Source organism: Rousettus aegyptiacus, unplaced genomic scaffold (genome assembly GCF_014176215.1).
Source record: "Rousettus aegyptiacus isolate mRouAeg1 unplaced genomic scaffold, mRouAeg1.p scaffold_m13_p_2, whole genome shotgun sequence".
Lineage (NCBI taxonomy): Eukaryota > Metazoa > Chordata > Mammalia > Chiroptera > Pteropodidae > Rousettus > Rousettus aegyptiacus.
In genome coordinates, this window is record NW_023416295.1 from 97,392,403 (window position 1) to 97,419,492 (window position 27,090).

The following is a 27,090-nucleotide window of genomic DNA, read 5'->3' on the forward strand; positions in this document are numbered from 1 at the left end:
TGCAGGCTTATTCATCTTCACAACAACTGATGTTATGAAGGTTTAAAAACCTCAGTTTTAGCCCCCATTTTACAGGTGCAGAAACAAAGGCACACAGTAGTTAAGTCCATGCCCAGGGTCACAGAGATCGTTCGTGGCAGAGCTCAGATTAAAAATCGAAGCTGTCTGACTCTGGTGTCCACGCTCTGGGCTGCTAATCACATGCCTCTCAAGGACCTTCTTGGAGGTTCCCAAACACTCCGTACTCTTTCCTTACTGAACTTCTGACTCCGTATCTGGATTACTTGCTCCCTAAACCTGGCCCACTTCCACTCACCGCCAGGCTTTGGCCTTCTGTGATTCCCCAAGTCCAGATTAGGTGTCTGTGCTGTACATGTCTGTGCTCAGTATTTCCCTCAGTGATGGCACTGTTCCACTACTGTTCCTGGGTTAGTATCCCCCGACCCTGTGATCTCAGCAGGGGTGGCGAGCCACGGGACGCCCTGCTCTCCTTCACTGCTGTGGCACCATTTCCTGACATGCTTTAGTGTAGTGTTTGGAATATTTAACCAGTGGATGTTTTTGTTCTTAAAAAAGTGAAAAGTGGTGATTATTAATGTTCTTCTTTCTAATAGAGGTTGGTCCAGATATAGTTGATGATGTAAGAACTTTTGGACTTGAGGATTATAAGAGCACCTGGCAAAATGTGCATATACCCTTTTTAAAAATAATATTTTACTATTGGAATCTATCCAATGGTGGTGTTAGAATCTTCTGGTGTCATCATTGTAAACCATAAATAATTATTTGTCTCCTTGCATATTTTACTATGCAAGTTAACCCATTATCATTGTGGGGAATTATCAGTTCAGAGAAGATATAATTAAGTAGAAAAAAACCATGCTTCTTCCTGGAGTGATTGTTCTAAATTTGTCATAAACTTGTACTTAATTGTTGTATTGAAAATTCATTGGAGGCACTTTTTGTTTATTGGACCATTTTAGAAATACGGGCTTGTAGAAGGCAGGAGACAGAGTGAGCTAAGGGCAATGGCCAAAGCAGCTGGAGAAGAATACGGTATTTTCTCACCGCCTGGAGCAGAGACTTTAGACCAGGTCTGTAGCCTTTTGACACTGATGAATTTCCTAACATCACAGTAGCTGCATTCTGACCTTTATGTAAATTAGATGTTTCTGAATTTCAGCTAAGTAGTTTGAAAGTCGTTTGGTTCGTGAAGTAACTCTTTATGATGTCAATTTTTTAAAAAGCTATCCTATCTTTTTAGTTGACTGTTGATAGTCATAACTGATAATAGATTTAAAGGATGTGTGTTATTAGATGTTAACCATTAAGAAAACTCTTTGAATATGAAGCAATAACTTCAGTAATGGTAGTCAGTAAAGCAAGTGTGTGGTGCTTTCAAGGAGAATGATAGGCAAAACACTCGAGAGGCACAATAATTCAAGACTCAGAATTTTCAGGCCCCGCTGCCTCTCCGGCTCTGTAAGTGATGGCATCACCATGCTTGCCTTTCTTTGGAGCATTCTGCTTTTGAATTGAAATATTAGGGATTTTTACCCCTATTCTACATTTTCACAATTTCGTTGTAAAGACTTTCTGTTAATTTATTAAAGGAAAGATATGTTTGTCTTTGTCATTCTAATTGAACTGAATGTCAGATGTAATTCCTTCGTTAACACTATTTAAGGGCTTCTGTTTACTTGTGTATTTTCCAAACTAGATTCTGAGTGCTTTGAAGTCAGGAATTAGGAATTTTATCTTACTCATTTTTGTCCTCAATGTGTTTCCATAGTTTCAGAATTATGGTGGGTACTTACTGATGTCTATGGAAATATTAATTGAGTGATTAGAAATATAGAGCTTCACCTGCTTATGTAGTGCTAAGGTTGATATAGAAAAATCTAATCAGTTATGTTTTAAGATAGTCATTAATGTCGCTTTATTTCACCTTTTCTTTCCTTCCTTCCTTGTAGGTGAAGATGCGTGGAAAAGATTTTTTTGAATTTCTTTGTCAACTGATCCTGAAGGAAGCAGATCAAAAACAACAGTTTTCCCCAGGAACTGTAAGCAACTGTCTGGAAACTTCTTTGGCAGACATTTTCCCTTTAGGAGGAAACTGTGCCTCCAAATTTAATTTAGACAATGGCACAACAGAATTAGCAGCCAATGTCTTAGTCGTTAGTCATGGCGCTTACATGAAAGTCCTGTTTGAGTATTTTCTGTTTGACCTTAAGTGTTCCTTACCAGCAACTCTGAGCAAATCAAACTTTACATCAGTCAGTTGCAATACAGGGATTAGTCTCTTTATCATAAACTTTGAGGAAGAAAAAGTTAAACCAACAATTCAGTGTATTTGTATGAATCTACAGGATCATTTAAATGGAGTGACTGAAACTCATTAAATATATATGAAAATCTAACAATTTTGAGCCTGTAAGGGAGGGAGTGCCTTTGACTTTATTTCTATCCTTTGCTAGGGCTGATTTGGAAACAGTTAAAAAGCTGTTTATTATAACAGGTTATAAAGCTCGAATGGAATCATAGCCACATAAAACACTAATGGAAAACCATTTAGAATTATTTTCTGAGTACAGTTGGCATTTTTGAAGATAATTTTATCACCTTGCTTAGTTATATCTCTGGGGTAGATGGATGAAAGAAATCAGTATTGCAAGTTGGAGGATTAATAACCTGGTAATTTGGTTTCATTCTTTGTTCTGTTATTTTTCTTTATTATCTGAATAATCTAGTGTATTTTGTTCGCTCTTGGTAAGATAATGCATGTTTTGTACTATCTCAATCCTGTGCTCAGAAGAAGGAATTACTTATAATTCCCACTGCATATTTATAGTGACAACATGTTATATTTTAAAAGTTCTTTAAATGAAAAATGCTTACCATCATAAGTATGTAAGGCAAAATGACAGTAAATTTTAATATAGAAATCAGCTGTTGGAATTGTTTACTCAGGTTTAAAATACGGATGAATACAGATTATGATTGTATGATTGTCTGGTGAGGAAGAAGTTAAAGCATCACTTGATTTAAAAACATTAAAGAAGGAATCTGAGTAGGGGAAGATAAAGCTCTTATCTAACCTGTCGTCTGAAGAATTTAGTTCGAGGAAGGCTCTAAAGAAAGTAAAAAGTTACTGGTATACTTCACAGTTACCTCAGAATAAAAGTGGGCGTTTCTTTGGGGAAAAAAAAAATGGTGCCCTAATAACCACAGCTGTGGGGTTTTTATGGAAGGTTCAGATAATGTTGCCTCTATTTTCCACCAGATGGCACTGGAAAACAGGGATTTTGGTTAACTTAATTGTGTATTTATGATTGGACCTTCAAAGTCAAAGATCCTTGTCTAAATGAAGCAATGTTTTACATGTAGTTTGCTTTTCAGTTTTCATGTTGATGAATGCTGTGAATCTCAATTTATGAAAGAATTAACACTAAAGTTTGTCAGTTAAGGCTAAAATCATGTATGGTCAACATTTACTTTGGACACCATTTGAATCATGTATAAAGGTGGGCTTTATGCTGTTCTCAGTGTGTCTAGCACCACCAGTTTTCCAACCAGTGTTGGAAGGAGCTTGTGGTTGAGCACCAGAGGAAATATACTGCAAATGAAAAAATTCGAAAAATAACCAAAGAGAATAAATGATAAATGTCCACATTCCCACCATCCAGAAGCAATACTCCCCCCATTTTAAATAACAGGTTGAGATGTAAATAAAATTCTTTTCATCAGTTCTCACAATTCTGTTCCTTTCTTGTACTCTACAAAGGCATCCACCACAATGAGTTTGTGTATACATTTATCTTTTATGTTTTTACCCAATATCATAAGGGAATGGTATTATTTTGGTGTTTTAAAAATGTATGTAAATATCATCAAGCTGTCTGTATCCTTTATTTTCACTTGTTATATCTTGGGGATCTATGTTGATTTGTATACATTTACTTATAACCACTGTATTCTATTGAATAATTATGGTACCCTTTGTTCTCCTATTAGTGGACATTTTGGTATATTCAGCATTTTCCTGTAAAAACAATGCTGCAAGGAATAGCCTTTTGCATCTCTCTTTATGCTGTGTTGTAAAAAATGGACACCTCCAGTTTGGCGTGAACTAAATGGTTCTTCAAAATGACTGTACTATTTTTCAGGCTCACCGCAGCATTCAAAAGTTACTATTTTATACGTCTTTGTCAACACCTGCTACTGTCCTATGAAATTTTGTTTGATGAGTGAAAAAAATATTTTAATGTGCTTTTCTGTGATTTCTTATGGGTCTGGGTTGTTTTTTTTGTTTTGTTTTGTTTTTTTCATGTGTATGCTGACAGGATTTCTTCACTGGTAAATCACAAGTATACTTTGGTTTTCTCTTGGGTTTTTTTGTTTTTTTCTTGGTGAGTTGCAGGAGTAACATTGCAAATAACTTCCAGTTTATTTGCCCTTTACATGTTTATCATGCGTTTTTTTTCATATAAATGCTTTTTAATTTTTAAGTCAAATGTATATCCTTTTTTTTTTTTGTGGTGTGTGGGGTTTGTTTTGGTGTCTTTAAGAACTCTTATCTACCATGTTTTCAATAGTAATCTTTTTTCTTATAGTATTGAATGTTAAGTCTTTATCTGAAGTTTATTTTTGTATGATATAAGGTCAGGATTCAATTTTATTTATTTTTCTCATGTGGCGAAAGTTACCCTAACACCACTGTTAAGAGCCTTTCCTTTCCTAGTTGATTTGTGATTCTACTCTGTCATATCCCCACGTACCCATATTTGCTAGTCTGTCTGTGAACTTTGTTCTGTTTTACTGATCTATGTAGTCCCATAACAATATCATACTTAGTTACTGTAGCTTTGCAACTGAGTATGTTGTAGGGTGAGTACCCCTTCTTTTTCATTTTTATAGTTGTCTAGCTATTTGTGCACTCTTATTCTTTAATATACATTTTAGAGCCAATCGATTAATTTCCAGAAAAATTCTGTTGCATATTTAATTGGAATCACATGCATTCGTTCATTTATCTAGTTGTAAATACTTTTTGAGCATGGCATACACATGACAGGCTATTACAAGAACTGCAAATATATAGCAATAATAAAAAAATAGGCCAAGTCCCCATTCTTGTAGAACTCCATATTCTGTCAAGGAAGACAGATAAACATATAACATGTCAGAGTGTGGTCCATGCTGAGAAAAATGAAGCAAGGTAAGGGGAATTGAGACTGGAGAGAGGAATGCTGCCTGCTTTATTTAGGGGAAGAACAGGACTTTCTAAGGTGATGTCGGAGTTCTAAAGGACGTGAGTGAGCTCTGCTGATGTCTGGGAAGAGAGCAACCCAGACAGGAATAGAGAACACATACCCTGAGGTTCTTTGCATGTTTGACCTGTGCAAGGGAAGTTGGAGGAATGGTAAGAGGGAGGGCAGAGAACTAAGAGATGGGGACGTGCTTGTGGTCTATGCTAAGGTCTACAGGGTAATTTGTTGGTTGATTAATATCTGATGGGACTGGACAAGTGACACAGGAAATGTGTCAGACCTGCATTCAGGTTCTAAGCCTGGCTCTTAATAGTTTTGTGGCTGAAAAAGTCTCTTAATATCCTGAGCTGTTGTTTATATTAAGTGGAGAATAATTAAAATTATGTATGTGTAAGTGTGTTTTGGTAACCTTTCGGTTTTGCTATAGCAAAACTACAGAAAAGTTGCAAGAGTAATACCAGGAACTCCTGGATACTCTTTACCTGGATTCACCACTTGCTCGCATTTTGCCCTGTTTGCCTTGTCATTCCCTCCCTGTCACTATGTGTATGTATATGCGTGCGTAAGTGTGTTACATATATATGTTTTCCCTGAGACATTGGAGAGCAATTTGGAGATGGCATGCCATTTTTCTCTCAAAATGTCAAGTTTTTTGTCCTTTTTTTTTTTTTTTTTTTTTAAGATCAAGGATGTTCTTGTATATAACCACAGAATAAATATCGAAATCAGGGAATTTGACTTTGATACAATCTATTATCTACTCAGGATTTTTGTCAACACTTGATACTGTCTCAAGAAATTTTTAAATTTTTGAATTTTTAAAATTTGTCAGTTATTCCTTTGATGTTCCTTATAACTATTTTTTCCCCCCTAGTCTGGCATCCCATCCAGGACCATATGTTGCCTTTAGTTGATGTGTTTCTTCATTCTTCTTTAATCCAAAACCATTCCTTAGGCTTTCTTTGCCTTTCTTGTCCTTGTTATTTAAAAAAAAAAATAAAGGCTAGTTTTTTTTTTCTGATATTTTTCGTTATTATATTCAGATGATAAATTTTTGTCTGAAGCACCTTAGAAAGGATGTGTCCTTGTTGAATCTTGTCAGGAGGGATATAATATATCAAGTCTGTCCACCATAAAATTACTATTTACCCGGTTCATTAAGTTTTCACCCACTCTTTTAGCCACTGTTGGTTATTTTATGACTCTTTGTTTCTATGTTCATTAGTTGGCATTACACATTAAGGAAGAACCTTCCTTTCTCTACTTTATTTATATCATATAAACTCAGTCTTTATATCATATAAACTTGGTCAATGACTTAAAATTAGTATGCTCTCATTTATTTAATTTATGCTTGCCAATTTGTTCTGTGGGAACTCTTTCAAGATGCTTCTTGTATTCTATTGACATATTCCCATCATTCTTTAAGCACTTTTTAAGCACTTTTAACTCTGACATAATAAAGTCCAGACTCATCTTACTTTTTCCCAGCCCTAGTCCCAAAAATCAACTTTGTCCACAAAGAGCCCCTATTCCATTCAGAAACCAAGATCTGGAAACCAAGTGTGCTCATTGTTAATCAGATCTTCCTTCTTATTGCATTGAATTCCAGTCTATGAATATGCCACAGTTTATTCTATTGGTAAATACATGGATTGTGTCTGGTTTGGGGTGTCATAAAAAAGCTGCTCTGCATTTTCGTAAAAGTCTTTTTATGAACATATGTTTTCGTTTCTGTTGAGTAACCATCTAGGAGTGCAATTGCTAAGATAGAGGGGTAGGTATGGGTGTATGCTCCATATACAAGAAACTCATTAGACCTTTCTCCAGGGTGGTTGTACCATTTTACGCTCACCAATAAAGTATGCGAGTTTTGGGTGCTCCACATTCTCACCAACTTTTGATGTTATCAGTCTTTAATTTTAGCCATTCTGTTTGATGTGTACTATTATCTCACAGTGGTTTTAAGTTTTCATTTCCTTGTAATCTGATGATGTGGAGCACTTTTTCACATACCTATTGGCTATTTTATAGCTCCCTTTGTGAAATCTTTGTGTTTTAAAGTTTTATTTGTCTTTTTATTTTTGAGTTTGAGTTCTTTATATATTTTGGAGATTCAAGTCCTTTAACTGTTTTAAAACAATCTATTATAAAATGTTTTTCTTAATAGTATTTTCATGAGATGTTAATTTTGATCAGATTAATTTACTATTTGTTTTATGATTATTGCTTTCTATAGTCTATCTAAGAAATCTTTGCTACCCCCTGGTTACAGAGATATTCTGTTTTCTTCTGCAAGCTTTATAATTTTACCAGTTTTGTGGGATGCCTCTCTATTGGAATTGGATAGTTTTGTTTTGTTTTTTCATAATTAGAGTGGAGTTATGGTTTTGGGGGAGGAATATCATAGAGGCAAAGTATCATTTTTATTTGACTTTGATCACCTGGCCGAGGTGATGTTTGTCAGGTTTTTTCACTGTAAACTCTTTCTCCCCTTTCCTTGCTATACTTACAGAAAGAAGTCACTGTGTACAGTGAGGGTTTTTGCTACTCTCCTTGAGATCAGAGTATCTACATTAACTATTTGAAGTTCTTTTGCCTGAGAGATTGGACTCTTCTCCCCCATTTATTTATTCAATTATCTTTCTTTTTAAGATTTTGAACTTTTGAGTTAATTGAGACTTGTTTATTGGCCCTGCATGTGATCTATATTGATCAACATTCCATTTGTACTTGGAAAGAATATGTTCTGTAGTCATTGAGTTTAGTGTTCTATTATTGTAAATTATAAGAAATTCATTACTAGTGTTGCTCAGCTATATCCATCCTTACTGATTTTTTTTTTTTTTTGCCTACTTGCTTAGTTAATTACTGAGAGAGGGGTGTTCCCATTTCCAACTAAGGTTTGTACTTGTCCATATCTCCCTTCAGTTTTGTCACTCTTGCTTCATTTGTTGCTCTGTTTTTAGAAACATAAACATTTATGATTTTTATGTCTTCTTTATAAGTTGGCTCTTTTATCATTACAAAATACTCATTCCTTTTTACCTATGGTCATATTCCTTAATTTGAAGCCTCTTTTATATATTAATAAATACAGTAAGCCCATATTTTTTATGCTTACTGTTTTCATTGTATACGTCTATTATGGATTGAATTGTATACCCCCTCCCCCAGAAAAAAATTATTGAAGGGCTAGCTCCCAGTTGAAGACCTAGCCCCTAGTAACTCAGAATATGACTTTTTGGAGTTAGGGCCTTTAAAGAGGCAATTAAGTTAAAATGAGGCCACAGAATGGTCCCTAATCCAATTTTCCTGGTGTCCTTATAAGAGGAAGAAATTTGGACACACAGAGATACAAGGGATACAGACATGTGCACAGAAAAAAGACTATGTGAGGACACAGTGAAAAGGCAGCCATCTGCAAGCCAAGAAAAGAGGCCGCAGAAGGAACAAAACTTGCTGACCTCTTGGTTTTGGACTTGTAGCCTCCAGAACTCTGAGGAAATTAATTTCTGTTATTTAAGCTACTCACTCTGTGATATTTTGTTATGGCAGCCAGAGCAAACTAGTGCAACATCTTCCATTCTTTTTTTTCTAGTGCATCTTTTTTAGGCAACATATAGTTGGGCATTTTTTTTTTTTTCCATTCTAGTCTGGCCATCCCTGCCTTTAGTTATATATAGTGTTTTATTTATATGTAATGTAATTATTGACATGATTGGATTTAGTCAGTTATTTTTCTATTTGTCCCATATGATATTTGTTCTACTATTCTTTCTTTTCTGCCTTCCTTGGAGGTACTGTTTTTCAGACCAAGACATGACCAGAACCTGAACACCACTGAGGGGAGCAGTTAGGTTCACAAGTGTTACTTGTTAGTGCTGTATCCAAAGTTTAAATTTTGGTTCCAAGTCTTGTTAGAAACAGGATAGGATCAGTTGGAGTTGGTTCAATGGTTACAATGAGAATCAGCCATAATACTTACAGTTGTTTATCTATGTAGCATTTTTTTCTGCAGCAGTTTTCAAGATTTTATCTTTGGTTTTTCGAAGTTTGACTGTGATATATACCCAAATGCAGTTTTATTTGTATTTATCTTGCTTTAGGTTTGCTGAGCTTCTTGAATCAGTACATTAGTTCTTATGAGTTTGAGGAAAATTTCAGCTGTTATAATTTCAAATATTTCTTATTCTTAAATCTTTTCTGCTCCTATCCTTCTGGGACTCCACTTGTATGTATTTTGGACAGTTCAATACTGTCCCACAGATCATTGACATTCTAGTCATTGTTTTTCTTTTTTTTTAGTTAAATTTCTTTCAATTATAGCTGATATTCAACATTATTTGTATTAGTTTCAAGTGTACAGCATAGTGGTTAAACATTTACATAATTTATGAGGTGATCCCCCCAATTAGTCTAGTACCCATCTAGTACCATACATAGTTATTACAATATTATTGACTATATTCCCTATACTGTACTTCACATCCCTTGACTATTTTGTAACTACCAATTTGTACTTCTTAATCCCTTCACGGTTTCCATCCAGCCCTCCCAATTCCCCCCCACTCCAAAGTCCGGTAACCATATGTTTGCTCTCTGTTTCTGAGTCTGCTGCTTTTTTGTTTGTTCGTTTATTTTGTTCTTTAGCTTCCACATAGAAGTGAAATCATATGGTATTTGTCTGTCTCTGATTGACTTATTTCACTTAGCATAATACCTTCCAGGTCTATGTTATCATAAATAAAAAGATTTCATTCTTTCTTTTTTTATGGCTGAGTGGTATTCCATTGTATATATGTACCATACCACACCTTCTTTATCCAATCGTCTATTGATGGGTACTTATGTTGTTTCCATATCTTGGCTATTGTAAATAATGCTGTGGTGAACATGGTGCATATATCTTTTTCAAATAGTCTTTTGGATTTCCTCAAATAAATACCTAGAAGAGGATTTTCTGGGTCATAATGTAGTTCTATTTTTATTTTATTTTATTTTTTTTGAGGAAACTCTATGCTGTTTTTCATAGTGGCTGCACCAATTTGTAATCTCACTAACAGTGCACAAGGATTCCCTTTCCTCCACATCCTCGTCAACACTTGTCATTTTTTGAATTATTGATGATGGCCATTCTGACAGGTGTGAGGCGTGAGGTGATTGTGGTTTTAATTTGCATTTCTCTGATGCTTAGTGACATTAAGCATCTTTTCATATGTGTATTGGCCATCTGTATGTCCTATGTGGAGAAATGGTTCGTCAGATTTTCTGCCCATTTTTAAATTAAATTGTTTTTTCTTTTTTGGTGTCAAGACGTATGAATTGTGTGTGTGTGTGTGTATGTGCGTGTACATACACACACATATATATTAACCCTTATCAGATGTATCATTGACAAATATCTTTTCTCATTCAATAGATCATCTTTTTGTTTTATTGATGGTTTCCTTTGCTGTACAAAAACTTTTTAGTTTGATTTAATCCCATTTATTTTTTTCTTTTGTTTTCCTTGCTCAAGAAGATATATCGGAAAAAATATTACTAGAAGTCTATAAATTTAATCCATTTACATTTAAAATGATTATTGATAGGTATATGGTTGTTGTCATTTTATTTATAATTATGTTATCCTTCCCCCTCCCCAACCCTTCTTCTTAAAGAAATCTCTCTAACATTTCTTGTAACACTGGTTTGGTTGTGATGAACTCTTTTAGTATTCTCTCATCTAGGAAGCTCTTTATTTCTCCTTTGACTCTAAATGACAGCCTTTCTGGGTAGAGTAGTTTCGGTTGTAGGTCCTTGCTTTTCATCACTTTGAATATTTCATGTAGTCCCTTCTGTCCTACAAAACTTCTATTGAGAAATCAGCTGATAATTTTATGGGAGCTCCCTTGTAGGTAACTGCCTTTCTCTGACTGCTTTTAAGATTCTCTCTTTGTTTTTAAGCTTTGGCATTTTAATTATGATGTGTCTTGGTATGTGCCTATTTGAGTTCATCTTGTTTGGAATTCCCTGGACTTGTATGTCTATTTCCTTTGCCAGGTTAGGGAAGTTTTCAGGCATTATTTCTTGAAATAGGTTCTCGATCCCTTGCTTTCTCTCTTCTCCTTCTGTTACCCCTATGATGCAAATGTTATTATAGCTGATATTGCCCCAGAGTCCCCTTAAGCTATCCTCATTTTTTTTTTTGGATTCTTTTTTATTTTTGTTATTCTTATTGGGTGTTTTCTGCTACCTTGTCTTTCAAATCACTAATTTGATCTCTACTTCATCTAATCTGATTCCGTCTAGTGTATTCTTAATTTTGGTTTTGTAGTCTTCATTTCTGACTGGTTTTTTGTGTGTGTGGTTTCTGTGTCCTTTTTTGTGCTTACTATCTCTTTATTGAAGTTCTTACTAAATTCCTTATTCATCCTTACCACCAGTGTTTTGACCTCTGTATCTGGTAGGTTGCTTGCCTCTATTTTGTTTAGTTCTTTTTCTCAAGTTTTTTCCTGTTCTTTTGTATGGTACATGTTTCTTTGTCTTCTTATTTTGGCTGACTCTCTGTGTTTTGTTTTTTTTTTTTATTAAGTAGATCTGCTACATCTCCCGGTCTTGGCTGGGTGGCCTTATGTAGCAGGTGTCCTGTGAGGTCCAACGGTGCAGTCTCTCTGGTCTCCTGAGCCAGATGTTCCTAGAGTGTTTCTTGGATGAGTTGTGTGTGCCTTCCTGTTGTAGTTAGGGTCTTGGCTATTGGCATATTGTTGGGTGGGGCTGACTCTCAGAGTGACTGACTGCGAGGATTGGCCATGACCACAGCACATGAGTTGTGTTGGGGCTTACCTCACAGAGTGAGATTTGCCCCAGTGGGCTCTGGTGTCTGCCGAGACCACCCTTCAAGTGTGCTGCTTGTGGGTTTACTTGGGTGGTGCTCTACTGTGGTCTGAAGCCCGCCTCTGGGCGTGTTGATTTGGAGGCTTCTTAGAAGGGGTTCCCAAGCAGGCCAAGTTTCACCACTGCCTGTGACTGGCCTGGGGCTACCTGGCAGGAGCTACAAAGCGATCTGCAGTTGGTTGCTGCCTGTGCTGGACCTGGAGTCATGTGGGAGAGGCCAACTACCACCAGGACAAGGCCTGGGGCAGCTCAGCAAAAGTCCTGGGGCACCCCAAGTTCTACCAGTACCTGCCAGCTGAACTTATTACTCATTCACCGAAAGAGCCTTGGGCTGTAAGAAACTTGGGTAGAGTGGGGTCTCAGGGAGTTACCAGGGTGGGCGAGTTTTGTTCACAAAGTTATTGTAGATTCAGATTTGGCCCCCAGTATTGAGCCTGAGGCCTCTCAAAAGGCTCAGAGCACACCGAGGCCAGCCACTACCCTACTGGTACCCACAGACCCCCAAGAGTTGTCTAGGAAATTCAGCAGTGAGCACCAACACTGGCGCCCACCAACTACTAAAAAGGCCTCCAGTGGTGCATGAGTTGGAAGGGGTGGGGGTCTCAGGGAGTCACTAGGTGAGACAAATCATGTTTACCAGGTTAGTGCAGATTCAGATTTGGTATCAGTTCTGATCCTGGAGCCACTCAAAAGACTCAGAGCACACTGAAGCCAGCTGCTCCCTGCATGGGGTCCATGGACCCCTGATAGTTGTATAAATAAGTCCACAGAACCAGCCAATCCCAGCTGCCTGTGGCCACTGACTGCTGAAAAAGCCTCTAGTGGTGTTTAAGTTGGGTAGGGTGGGGTCGCAGGGAGTCACCAGGGTGGAGCAAGTGGAGTTTACCAGGCCAATACAGGTACAGATTTGGTCATGATGGGGAGGGTTCAACACAGGGACACTGGAAGCTGTCCCTCCAGCTGTTGTCCTGAAGCCATTCAACTCAGTCTCTCCCTATACGTTTCTGACACCTCCCAAGCTGCCGTCCCTCCACCAGAGCCCAGGGTGAGTGCCTGGTCATGAGAGAATCTGTGCTTGGGCCCTTTAAGAGAAATGCCTGGGTCTCCTGCATCCCTCCGATCCAGGTGGAATCCCTGCCGATTTTCACAGCCAGGTGTTGTGGGGGCTCCTTTTCCAGGCCCTGATGCTCTGGGATGGGGAGCCTGGTGTGGGGCTGGGATCCATTGCTATTCAGGGGGGGTCCTCCGCAGCTGAGACATCCCTCTGGATTTTTGCATGGATGTGAGACCAGCCTGTTTACATCTCCACCCTTCCTACTAGTCTCCATGTGGTTTCTTCTTTATATCTTTAGTTATAGGTTTTCTGTTCAGCTAGTCTTCAGATGGTTCTTCAGGCTGATCGTTCTATAATTTAGTTGTAATCTCAATATGGTCATGGGAGGAGGCAAGCACGGCATTTACTCACTCCACCATCTTAACCAGACCTTGGACATTGCTTTTCAAACTTGTTTTTTCTCTTCAGATTAGATATATTAACTTTCTTTATATTAAATGGTTACATTTCTTCTTTCATCTGCAACTGCTATAAAGTCCATTTAATAAATTTTTTATTTCAGATACTGTATTTTTCAGTTCTAGATTTCTATTTGGTTCTATCATTTGCTTTCTCTCTTGAGATTCCTAATATGTTTGTTCATTATGATAAAACTTTCCATTAAGATCCCTAAATTTAGTTATAATAGCTGCTTTAAAGTTATTGTCTGCTAATTCCAGCATCTGGTCTTCATAGTTGGTTTCTAGTAACTGCATTTTCTCTTGCTGTGGTGGGCCATTTTCCTTATTCCTTCTCATTAAGTGTGGATGATACCATTTTTTGAGTCTAGATTATGTCATCTTCCTTTAAAGGGTGTTGATTTTTGTCCTGGCAGACAAACTACTGGCAGATGGGGGTGGTCTTGTCAGACTTCCTTATACTGTTAGAGCAGGTTAGCTTCAGTGTTAAATTTAGTTTTAGGGTCTATTCCTTTCTATTTCCTTGGTCCTTCCAACTAAGATAGGGCCTTTCTGTGGTCCCGGTTAAATACTGATGCACTTAGTGAGTCTCTTTACCCTGGCTTAGTTGGATTTCTAATGTTTCTCAGCATTTTATGGACTCTGGTATCATTCACTGTTCACCTCCCTCAGTTCTGTAGCAGTCAATCTTTGTTAGGTCTTGCTGAATCTTTCCCTATGTACATGTGGTCCAGTTCTTGTCTAAAGGGCTGCAGTGAATGTTCATGCAGACTTCTGAAATCTCCCCTTCGCATAGCTCCCCTTTCTCAGCTACCCTACCCCACAAAGTCCAGCTGTTTTCTCAGCTCAGCGAGGTTGCCACTCTGCCTGGGTTCCCTCTCCCTGTCAAGGGGTCCTAAGGCAGAAAGGTAGGATGGTCATGAGACGTAACTTATAAGTTCCCCTTCTCCCAAGGTCATAGTCTTGCACTACCCCATGCCTGAAAACAAGTGCCTCATATGTTTTGTTTTATAATTGTTTTGGCAGGACAGCAGGTCTAGTACCAGTTCTTCTTTCACAGCTAGAAGTGGAAGCTATGTAGTTATAAGTGTTAACTTGGTTAAGATGCATAAGAGTTCTATATAAACACTAAGTATCTCTACAGATATGAGTGATGGCTGTGATGATATCTTTATTCAGCAAGGATTGATAATTCTATAGACAAGATAAAGATTGGGATTTTAAATCCTATCTGTGATTAGGTTTGTAAAGCTTCTACCAGTCAGATGTATATACTATAATAAAATTTAAATGCATATATATTTAAATTTATATATTATATATATTATGTGTACACACACACATATACACACACATTTTCCTTACTTTTTCCCATCCTTACCCCACTAACTGTGTTGTGTTAAAAGCTTTAAAATTTTCTTTTTTTAGGGAGAAATTTCATGGACAGAGAAACTTCTAAGTTTGTGGAAGAAAAATATCCACAGGATATCTTTTTATCTCTACAATGTTTAATTATCCTTCTACAATGGAATGGAAGCCTGTGTTATTCTCAATGGTAATTTTGGTATTGCTCTATTCCATGGGCTGCCAAATTTTAAAGTCTTTGGGCCAGAAATAAAACTGAAATGATATGGAGGGATGAACCTTATACTCAGAGTCCAAGTTATCTGTTAAAAAAAAAAAAAACTGGAGAGAATTCTTAAAATAATAATCTGCCTTCGATAAGGCTCTTTTATGTGATCAAAGATATATAGCATTTGATCTGTACTCCTATATCTATCCTGATGGCTATCTATTCCCCTTCTCTACAGTATGAAAGACTTTGGTACTCAGACTCTTAAAGAGACATAATCAGAAGACAATCCCCTTAGTAGTCTTTGTGAGAAGGTTATTTGAATGCCAGTCAAAATAGTGAACCCTATACTAAGTTCTTTCATATTAATTGTTAAAAGGGAGACATTGATGGCTAAAGTCAAAAAGAACTGTAAGCTCCAGCTAATGTCAATTTGAATGCAGAGATGTAAATATGTAATAGACATCTTTGCCTCCTGTGATTTGGTACTGGTCATAGAGATTAAAGAAGGGATTCTGAGGACACAAATTTCAGAAAGAGAAGACATGTATATTCATTATCTTGTCCTATTATCAAATCTCACTGTGTAGTAATACTGTGTATGTGTTAAGTACAGAGCATCTGGTTTACTGGGATTATGTGGTTGTATCTGTGGGTATTTTTCAAGTAAACAAAAATTCTTTCAAGGGAACACATTAGAGGTAGAATGATCAGAAATCCAATATCGATAAAAAAAATTTTCCTTGTTTTCAATAATTCAGTCTGAATTAATCGAAATTGCTGGGTATTAAATGAATGGAAAAACTGAACATTTTAAAATAGTAATATTCTTTTAAAACTTTGCTTTCTTTATATTTTCCCAATGCCCCCTCTTATAATTCCTTTTATTCTCATATTCTGATCTGCTTTTATGTAGTAATACAGAGAGGAAAAGCTAACAGAAGCTGAAATGAATTTTATTTTTCTTTTAAACGGAAGAAAAGAAAAAAGTGGAGTTACGTTTTTTAAATATATATAAATACAGAGTGATAGGTGAAATCTTCCAAATAAATAAATAAATATTGCCACATGCTAAGTAAGAGATCATGGGGCTCTCTTGGCTCTGCCGAAGAGAAACCCCCTGATAAATGGTATTGAGCTTGTAAGAGTACAATCAGTTTTCTACCCAAGTCCTTTGGGAATTTTCCATCTAGTTATCAGTAATGGGGAGCTTCCAATAGCTTTTGTACAGTATCATCTCCAATGAGAAATGAAAACTATATAAAGAAAATATTTGCCATGCACTGCTATATAGTATTATAGTTTTAGTGTTTCAAAATAGGAACTAGTCCTTTCAGTTCGGCTTAAAACCATCAGGTGAAAACAGTTGTTCAATGTTTCTCTCCTAAGTCAAAAGAATGAGTCAGTTTCTAAGGTGTACATGATAGCAGTGGGGAAAAAAGGTGACTGGGAAGAAGCTGTTTAAATACTTTGCTTGTTAATATTCTGCTCTTTGGGTAGCCATTTAAATAGAGGTAGGAAAATGGGCTCCCATTGTAGAAAGACCACACGTCATAGAGTAAGGCTAGGGTGAGGACTGAGCAACAGCTCCACCTGTTTGGTGCTCCTCAGCTGTTTGGCAAGTGAGGTTTGGTTTCTTCAAGGTAAAATTAGGGGTCCTGGGCTGAAAAGCTATGTTCATTTAATGCTTCCAGAATTTCCAAGTGGAATAAGACCCAGACCTGTCAGCCAAACAGCCTAAGCCGCTAGCCACTGCTGCAGGGTGATAAAGAGATCATGATGAATAGCTGACAATGTGGTCTTTTCCCAAGTCCCACACTCTAATGCCTTGGTTATCCAGTTGTCACTGCCCTGGGTCAGGGTGGCACACTCAAATGCCAACAGGGCCAAGAGAGCATAAACGCAAGGAGCAGTGGAGAAGCTGCTGGCATTGGCTCTTCCCTTCATCCTCAAAGTGGTGAGCACACCAAGCCATTGCTCTGTTTTGGTGCTAAACTGCTTAAGAAAAGAGGCATATAGAAGGAATGAGGGAAGGAGGAAAAATTCCTTCTCTCCTCCTTGGTAAAGGGGGAAATCTCTTGTTTACCTATGGGGGCTTCTTAATGAAGAAGGCAGTGAAACTCCCACTTCTCAGGCCTCCAAGTTAGATTCTCGAGGGCTTTCCCGGGAAAGGAAAGGGAGAGAAGCAGCTAATTCCACAGGTCAAACCACCTTCCCTTCCTTGGCAGGCGCTGGACCCTTTAAAGATTGTTTACTTTTCTGAAAGGCGGTTGAAAAGTATTCCTTTCTGGAGTCCCTAGACGAACTCAGGGTGGGGACGGCACCTCCCCTTGCCCATTCTCTCACGGTATATGTTTACCCTGCTGGGCCTGAGCACCCCTAACGGGTCGCTGGCCGCCACGCTGTTGTCCTCAGCACTCGGGTCTTTGGCCACCACGCTATTGTCTTCGGCACTCGGGAGCTCCTGGGAGCAGGAGGGCAAGGCAGGGACCCACCGGGGACTGGGCCTCAGAACTTTCAGCGGGTCGGGGTCCAAATCGTAATCTTTGTAGTCCTCCACGCTGCGCGTGTGCCGCCGTGGCCGCGGGGTGTTGAACTGGAACAGGGGGATCTCATTCCTTCGCGACAGGAACTGGGAGTAAGGTGGGGGGTTCGTGCCCGGTAGGAAGGCCCTCTTAGCTCGGCCCAGGCTGACGAAGAAGAAGTGCTGGGGCGAGTGATACACGTCGTAGCCGTTCTCCAGCGTTCGTTGGCGGAACCTGCAGCTCTCGGGGCTGAAGTGATGCTGAAAGGGCAAAGCGATGCAGGTGAGGGCTGGGTGAGGGCGGGCAGTGTGGCCCCGAGCCCCCTGTCCTGGGTTCTGAGCCTCCTGGTAACGGTAACACTACTAGGTCGCTGTATTTAACCTCACCGTGCCCTGCTAGGGTGACTGTGATTTTGACTAGTACTTTCCAAATTGTCCAAGCACTGAACACTGCTTTCCACTTCCAGGGAGTGACAGCCACTGGGACTTCACAGCTCCCTACCTGGACGCCGGCTGGCTTGGCACAGGGCTTGCTCGGGCTAGACGTGTTCAGAGCCGGCAGCACTTCTTGTGTTTGGTTTCTGGAGAGAGGGCTATCTTGAATGCAATCTCGTCCTTCCTACTCTCTACCATTTTGAACCCCCCTTTGGCTGAATGGTGGCTTGGGCCTGCCTCCTTGCCTGGAGAAAGGAGATGGGATGGAGTTTTCAGGGTCACACATAAGTGAGGATATTCACATCGGAGAGAGAATGTAGTTTGGGAATTAGGGAGATGAACGTTGCCAATAGAAGACCTAGGTTTGAGCCCTTTCTCTGCCACCAACTAGTACAGGGTTTTTATTGAGTGCCTGCCAGGACCTTTACATATTATTTAATTTAATCTTCAAACTCCACAAAGTGATATTTTACAGACGAGGACTATCTATATGCCTATATAAGGTCCACAGATTTGTTTGTTTGTTTATTGTCTCTATTTCTTCAACAGATATTTGTCTGCTCTGGGCCAGGTACCATTATAGATGCTGAGACACCGCAGCAAGCAAAACAGAAAGTTATTGCTCTTATGAAATTTCTAAGGTCTCTCCCATGGTAAGAGGCTCTTGAGATAGGCAGTCCTATTATTGTACTATCTCAAAATCCTTTGGAATGTGCCTGCAACCTGTAGTTTTGAAAGTTCTTTGCTTGCAATCTGAAGGACCAGCCATCACAATTGGGGCAGAGAGAGATAATTAATTTGAGATCTCTAATGTGTGTGTGGCGGGGGGGGTGGGGGTGGGGGGAGGGGAGGGACCCAGAGGGTACACAGTCCAGCCCGCTGCGCTGTTTCCAGGTGAGGAAACTGAACATTAGAGAAGTGAGGGGACTCGCCCAAAGTCAAAAAGGTAACAGAATCAAGAAGATGCTGATAGTTTCTAACCCTTTCTAATGCAATTCGTAACATGTATTTACATGATTAAAGGACATGCCGGTTATATGTGAGCTGCTATGCTAGACACAAAAATGTGTACTAACAGGCAGTTCAGACTAGAGACTAAAAGTCTGTGCTCTAAAACCAGACTGCCTAGGTTCAAACCAAGTTGTATAAACCTGAGCACTTTAGTACTTAGACTGAAAAAAGTACTCAGTGAACACAAATCATCAAGGCATACTGTACATGGAATCTTCAGGCTATAACTGTCTATATTCTGTCAAAGAAATTAGATAATTATTTGTAAATGGTGACCAGCACAAAAAAAACTTACTGATCCAAAAATGTTGCCTTTGAAGTCCATGCAGAGGTATCTTCTACTCATCACACCTGTTATCACCACAAAGCCACTGTCCTCTGATCTTATCATCAGAGCGCCTGTGGAGAAAATTATTCATGTCAAATCCTTGCTGCACACCCAATTCCCACCTTTGAGCATGTCCTGAAAACCCACCTTCATGAATACTCCCTTGATTGATTTTAATGGTGGTGATGATTTCATATAATTCTCCCCTTGTACTTACTTGTTCAGTCTCAATTCTTCTGATTTTCTCTCTCGGGAACCCCCCATTCTTCTACCCCACAATTTCTTCCTCCCTCATCTTCTTGCTGCATGAAGCAGTCTGAGCTCTCAGTTTTCTTTCACCCATGCCATACACATATTCCTCTGTCTGCCTGGGTTGTCTTTGTTTTCCCCTTGCCTGGCTAAATACCTCTTCATGTTTGTGGTGGTAGTCATGTTCTCCCAAGTCTTTTGCCTTTGCGATTTTAAAATCTGTACTGAGATGTCTTGAGGATCCAGCTTGTATATAGAGCCTGATTCTCCACCCAGGTAGCTGTGTAATACCCACTGACTCATCAATCAACACCCATCATGTATTAGAATTGATCATCCCCTCCCGTCTCTGATTATTGAAGTCACTAATCCTTTAAGGCAAGGCTCAGATGTCACTATTTCTATGAAAACTTTCCTAATCTCCCTAATTACTAATTGTCCTTTCTTCTCAGCTCCCCCAGAACAAAGCCTACACCTGTATTATAACATGTGTTTTATTCACCTTGCTTTAACTAAGTTTGCATATCTAGTGCCTCTCCTAGAAGGAGCTACTTAGAAGCAGCTCCTTAATAGATAACAGGGATGGATGGAATTTCTTCTTGGGTCCTTATTGCTGTTTTTTGTCTTTTTTCACTAGATGGTGTCCCCTCTAGGGACAGTCCCTCATGGTCTTTCAATGTCCTTCTCAAAAACTAGTTTACAACAAAGACCTAAAACCCATTCATACTACCCACACCTTAAATAATTGATAACAGCTTTAAGTGTGACCCCTCTCATATACCCCAATGGAAACCTGCAATTTTAACAAGTACCAATGACTAGTTCAATAAAGCCTAAAGTCTTATATTTTATGACAAGGGTACAATTCAGCAAGGCTTCTGCCCCAAATGCTGTTTAATTACCTGAAACTTTCTGTCGAAAATCATTTTTGTAAGTCCTTGCCACTTCCATTCGCTTAACATAGACTTTCCCTCTGCATCTCATTTGTCCTCATGGCCCCAAGGAAGGACCCCAGGTAGGGGTTTGAATGCCTCTTCTAGAAATGTCATGTGCTCAGTAAGTGGTGGAACCTTGTGGGGTGACTTACAGCCAGTTGCCTTCCCTGAGAAGTGCTGCAGACAATACTTAGACATGAGCTGAGTATAAATCCTGATATAGACTGAAGTCAGAATGGTGTGGGACAGAAGGAACGAGGGTGGGGGCAAGCCCAGAAAGAAGAGAAAGGAAGAGGCCAAAGAGAGACGTTAATTTGTTTCCAAGTTTGGCTGAGGGTTAGCCTAAGGGAAGCTTCTGGAAGTAGGGAGGGGTATGGGAAGTGTAGAGGATATTTAAATTACCTTGTAATGAGGTCTGCCTATGTGTCTTAAATATATGGCTAATTTTGTGGTAATCCTTGAGAGAACCATATGAAACTTAAAAGAAATAGTTTCTGTCCTAATGAATTTTCAGTCTAATTAGGGAAAAATTACACTGAGTAACTGCTTTCGAGTGATTGTACTCTAAGTACTTTACATATTTTAAATTCTCAAGACAGCTGCTGCGTTGTTCATATTATCAATATTGGTAGTTTCAGTATTCCAATTCAAGTGATACAGAAACCAAGGCAGGATTTAAACTCAGGTCAGTGACTCTGACATTCACTTCCTATGACTCTATAGCTTCCCTCCAACAGAAATCATTACAGGCACTAGAAGACAAAATTAAGTACCAAAATACATGCTGCAGGCCATGAGAACCTCTAGTCGCCATGCCCCTGAGTGGGTCAGGAAGAGGTCAGTGAGCCAGGAATTGAGAACTGGAGTACTTGGGGTCTGGTCCCAATTATGCCACTTACTTGCTTTATAGCCCTGGACAAGCCATTGCTCTAGCCTCAGTTTCCTCAGCTGTGAAAAGAGAATAATAATAGCTGCCCTGCTAAGTTTATAGGGTCATGATTAGAATCGAATGGGATGATGGTTGTAAAAATGACTTGAAAGTGTTGAGCAAATGAAAGGCATTATATAAATGTGCTGACCTAGCACTGTGACAGGCTCATATTTTGGCAATCATGTTGGCCTGATGCTTGGGGTCACTGCGGGCAGTGTGATTGGTATACTTGCTCCCGGTCTCTGGGGCCAGTCCCAATAGAATATAGCTTTTGGAACAGCGAGCAAGTGCTATGGAGGATGCCTAGACTTGAATCAAACCAACATGAGCTAATATGAAAGTTTAGAGAACGTGAGAGACAGATTTCCTTCAGAAGGCATATTTTCACCATCCACACAGATTCAAGGGCAGAATTCAGTAGAAGGAAGGAACAAAAATCATGGGCTGCTTGAGCTATAACCTGTTGGAACCAGGAGACTTAATGGTCATTTCTTTCAGTGGCTGTAGGTGGTGCATGTGACCCTAGAAGGAGCATAAGTTTGATGTTAAGGTGTCTTTTAGGTCATTTACTACCTATGTGACCTTGAGCCAGTTATTTAAGTTTCTTAACCTTTGTTTTCTCATAAGTAGTAGAGTCATTTACCTCATTTGGTTGTCTTCAGGGTGCAATGAGATAATATTTTTATCTAACATAATAACACTTTCTGAATGCTGGTAATTGTTATATTACCACTTAACTTCACTTCTGCTATCAAAGTAGAAAATTATCTACTCATTCTGGCCTCACAGCCAGTAAACGACAAATGAAATAATAGATGTAAAGTGCTTTGAGCTCTCCAAGAGAAAGATGAGATTTTGAAGGATTAAGGAGTCTGAGGATAATTCAGCTTCAAGTAACGAAAATGCCAGTAGGGAAGATGAAAGAAATAAAAATACCAGGATCTAGGAGGTGACATTAACCGAGGGTAAAAAGCATCTCTTTTCTGCTGTTTCTATAAAGGGAGGTTGATCTTGTTCACGTAGGATAGAACACACAGACATTGGAGAGGTGCCCTGACATGAGCACTGCGAGTCTATAGGGAGGTTATAGAATCTTGTAGGGAGATAATTTCACAATGACCAACAACCCAAACATGGGTTGGGCACTCAACTATTGATCAAGAATTTACTGAAGCTCAACAGTTAAATAAAACAGATTTCATTGGAAAATTCATAATTAATTAGGAGGGGAAAAACCCACCCCACACTTTCCCGTCAATGTAAAAGTATTGCTTTACACTCATTGAAGAAGTAATTATAAATCCTCTGTTAATTAGTTGTGCTATCTGTCTACATGCACCAATGTTTCTTCTTTCTCTTTTGGCATTTTTTAAATTTTAGTATATAATTAGTTATCATACACATGATAACTAGTTTGAATAGCACGAAGGTTATATAAACTAGGAAAGGTGTCTCCTTCCCATCACCCTAACCTGAGTTCCCTTTCCCAGGTTTGTGTTAATTTCCAGACAAAATGTTTATTTAGTGTCTATATCTGATAAATAAAATCACCTTTCTTTAAATAAAAAATATCTGAAATCAGTTCAATTCATTTTTCTTCTTCTCAGTCATTTTAATTCTTTCTCACCAGTACTCAGTGCCTCTTCTGGGCCCGATGCCAGTGGATATTTGTGGAAAGTTCTAGAATCCAGCCTGCCTACTCAGCAGCCTGAGCCCCCCACACTGGAGCATTCAGCCCACCATAGCTGGCTCACACCCATCTACTCTATGTCGTGTTTAGGAGGACATGTCTTTGGTGTGTGGGGGGTGTTCTTTCAGTGAAGGGATTCCATGATTCTGGGAGAGTTTTATAAGCATTCTCTAGGTATGTGAAGCCCTTTCCATCTATGGGGATCAAAATAATTTACTATAATCCTCTATTGTGCATTTTAAATCACTTATTTTGCAGTAGAGGTAAGGGTGACCCTCCATCAGAAGTGCAAAATTGTACTTTCTAAAAGTCTGGTAATGAGCTTGGAGACGGGACAAGGAGCTTAAAGGGCTATGCCTTCCTTCGCAGTCAGAGTTTTGCATGGTATCAAACACATTGTAGGTTCTATTAACTAGCCCTTAGAGCAGCATTTTGGATACGTCGAGTATATCCAGATTTATTTCATATATTTGCCGTTAGACTTAAAAATGGCTTCTAAGATGTCGGCTCCTGAATCCTGCTATATCCCTTTAAGTTCTGGAATCGTTGATATTTGAAGAGACCTCTTCTCCTTCCTCATATCCTGTCATCATCCATTGAACACCTGAAGAGGTTTGACCTGTTGGGTTTGCATGTGCATGTATCTTGCTACCAGGTTTGAAGACATTTGATTATTAGCAGAATTAATGTCTTGCATGCAGCAAGGCCACAGCAAAATCACTGAATAATTTACTACAACAATAAAGGGCAGATCGTTATTTCTATAAGGAGTTTTCTTTAACTGAATAGACTGCGATTACCCTTTCATTCCTTTAATTTGATCTGTATTGATTCAATTTGCATTTTTATGTATCTTTAGAGTAATTTTTACATATTCTCATAAAATAGAAGACCTTTTCTACTTCAGTATTCATCGCCCCAGCTACCCCATTATCTCTTATATAGGTGCACACCAAAGATCTCTCATTTGAATCATTAAGGTAATCAATTAACTGTTGGGGACTGGTGAGCCAACTTTCCACAAACCTAATCATAAAACATTTCAGTTGTTTTATGTTGCAAAAGAGTTTCCCAACTAGCTCAGTTTGCTACTGAGTGGGACTTTCAGGTCCATAGAGAAGAATCAACAATTCATACCAAATGGGTACCTCTGAATACCCTGGTAAACCTTTGGATGGATGGATGGTTAGATGCATGTATGCATGGATAGATGAGTTTGTGCACTTGGTCAGACTCATCAATGGTTTGTGCACTTGGTCAGACTCATCAAGACGACATACTTGGATAGTCTGTCTTTAATACATTTTTCCTGAGAATTTTTATGAAGCCAGAATACAAGAAGCTCAGAGTTGAAAAGAGCCCCTGAGTTTATCTATTCCAAACCTTGGAATCTTCTTCACAACCATTAATCCAATCCAAGGTTCATGAGCTAAAACTTGGTGTCTATTGACCTACCTGGCTTTTTCCTCTCAGCCTCCTTGCCTTTCTTTCTGTACATTTTTTGATTCTTTGGACAGGACAAAGAGAAAGTGGCTGCTATTGTGGGAAGAGGGATTTTCGTTAAGACAGAAATTATTCATTGTGGGAGAAATGAGTAAACGCCAATTAGAGAGGTGACAGAATCTTCTCTCAAGGTTTAAACACACACACACACACACACACACACACACACAAGCACACACCCACTCACAGGTACACACAATAAGTAGATTCTGGGTCAAGAAGCTATGAGGCTGGGTTAGCCCTCCTATCCCAGGTTCTCCCCAAGTCCTTTTTAGATGTCATGGACAGAAGAGCCCCACTTCTCCCCAGCCAAAATAAAGCCCCTACTCACTATAGATGGTCTGATGGGGTGTGCCATCCACATGGCCGTCCTTGTGGATCTGCAGGTGGTAGCCATTCCTGGCTGTGGCTGTGTAGAGGTGGATCAGGCCCCCCAAGTTGGAGTTAAGCAGTGGGGAGGCATCGGGATAGGCTCTGACTGCACTGCACAAGATGCAGACCAGAAGCCCTAGGCCGGCCCTTGGCATCACTGCTCTCTGAATGGCTGGCACAGAATTTGAAATCTGACACTGCCTCCCCAACTCTGGTGGCCTCTCTAGCCTTTTTCTCCTCTTCTTCCTGGTGGGAATCTGGCATGTGGGTCCCAGGCTGGATTCCCTCCTTTTTTCCCTCAGCCTTTTAAAGGGTAGCAGTGTGACATCAAACAGGAAAACCTCCACTGTCCACATCCTCTGTGTTGTAATCAGCCCATCTGAAGAAAATGCACAGACCTCACGGAGGCTCACGGAAGGCATGTTGACTCCAGACACACACACACATGCACATGTGCATGCGCGTGCGCGCGCACACACACACACACACACACACACACACCCTCAATTTCAAGCCAACGCTTCAAAAAGTGAATGATGTGTGGGCAAAAGTTATCTACAACTCTGGGTTCTCTGTTGACCTGTCCCACTTCCAGCAGGAAATGTGAAGGCAGTCAGTGGTTCCGAAAAAACATCCAGCTTCAGCCATGCAGTCAACAGACTTCTGTGCAATTCACCTCCCATTGAGTTTATTCTCGGTCCTTTTAATTTCAGTCAAAAAGTATGTGTCCAGCGCTTTTTCTGTGCACAGTACTAGGAGGGTGTTGTGAAGAATACATAAATAATACAGGGAACCATCAGGTAAATGGCACCCTCTGAAACCCACCTCCTTCTGAAGATATGGGAGCTAGGAGCAGAGTTGCAAAAACCAACGTTGCCATTTTGGGAAGAGTTCAAATGGGAAGAAAGAAACAAAGCCTTGAGGTCACTGCTACTCTAAAAATGCCAAAGTTTGATTTCTCATCTTCCCTGGTCTGGATTGTCCAGGGCAATTAAACTGGTATTATGATCTCTCCGATAGTATGAAGACTAATTCAGATATCTCCTGAAGATTGGAAGACTGCTGGCTGAACACGGAGGTCAGAGCCCAGGAAAGTCCCAAGAGCGCAGAAGCAGGCCAGAGGTCCCCACAGTTAGTGTCTACTGGGTGCCTGGCTCCTGGGACTGGACTCTTTCTCACAGATGCTACTCACAATTGTGGCTTTTAGGAAACTACTCCTGATGTGGGAGGGGATAGTCCTGGCACAGACAGTCCAGCAGGGAGAAAACTACTGGAATGCATATTGGAAAAATAAACACAAGCAGGCTGCTACTCTTCTAATTTCTCATTTTCCAAGTATATACAATGTGTAGAATCAGGCTAGATATCATGATTAATAGAAGAAAGAGCAAGATGAGATCATCTTGCTTCAAGGAACTCACAGGCCAATAGAAAGGGTGGATAAAAATAAGTAACCATCATACAAAACGTAATGGGATGTGCAATCATATAGATGCAGGTAAAAAGAGGTGCCCTTTTGTTATCTTACAATTGTGCAAGTTTTTTTAGTTTATAAAGCATTTTCACATGTGTTAGCTCATTTGAATCTCACTGCAACTTTGTGAGCTAGGCACACCAGGCATTATCAGTATTTTAAATTCATACATGAAGAGATGGAGATCCTGGGGTTCATATGTCCAAAGAGGCCAATCCAATAAATGGAAGAGCTAGGACAAGGTCTTCTGCTTCTCCAATAACAACATGCTGGCATGTTATTAATGTTCCTAATGCTTATCGAGTGCTTAGTAAGGGCTTTACTTGTAGTAACTTTTCATAACAACTCTTTGAAGATATGCTGTTATTTCCTTTGTAGAGATGAGGAAACTGATGCACATAGTT

At 39.3% G+C, this 27,090-nt stretch overlaps 2 protein-coding genes across 3 annotated transcripts in view; one reads left to right on the top strand and one right to left on the bottom strand.

Moving 5' to 3' along the window:
• TIGAR (TP53 induced glycolysis regulatory phosphatase) overlaps positions 1–15,309 on the top strand; it is a 31,647-nt gene extending 16,338 nt beyond the window's left edge. The window contains exons 5-7 of one of the 2 annotated variants that reach the window (XM_016150141.2): positions 984–1,094; positions 1,974–2,063; positions 15,090–15,309. In XM_016150141.2, coding sequence (XP_016005627.1) covers positions 984–1,094; positions 1,974–2,063; positions 15,090–15,173 — 285 coding nt within the window. In that variant the 3' untranslated portion in view covers positions 15,174–15,309. Of the gene's footprint in view, positions 1–983; positions 1,095–1,973; positions 4,270–15,089 lie in introns of those variants that run through there. The other variant, XM_016150140.2, reaches the window with a different exon arrangement.
• Positions 15,310–16,217: 908 nt separating this feature from the next.
• On the bottom strand, positions 16,218–25,718 carry FGF23 (fibroblast growth factor 23). The gene is made up of 3 exons (XM_016150139.2): positions 25,172–25,718; positions 19,500–19,603; positions 16,218–18,019 (listed from the first exon to the last, which is right to left on the bottom strand). The coding sequence occupies exons 1-3, from the start codon at positions 25,632–25,634 to the stop codon at positions 17,531–17,533; spliced, it is 1,056 nt and encodes a 351-aa protein (XP_016005625.1). The 5' UTR covers positions 25,635–25,718; the 3' UTR covers positions 16,218–17,530.
• Positions 25,719–27,090: the final 1,372 nt, after the last annotated feature.

Excerpts from the sequence above, each read along its gene's own strand:
- FGF23 (XM_016150139.2), bottom strand. The coding sequence starts at position 25,634 with ATGCCTTCCGTGAGCCTCCGTGAGGTCTGTGCATTTTCTTCAGATGGG. Across the intron at positions 19,604-25,171 it reads ACCCCATCAGACCATCTATA|GCGCTCTGATGATAAGATCA; the intron begins GTGAGTAGGGGC and ends TTTTCTCCACAG. Across the intron at positions 18,020-19,499 it reads AAGGCAACATTTTTGGATCA|CATCACTTCAGCCCCGAGAG; the intron begins GTAAGTTTTTTT and ends TTGCCCTTTCAG.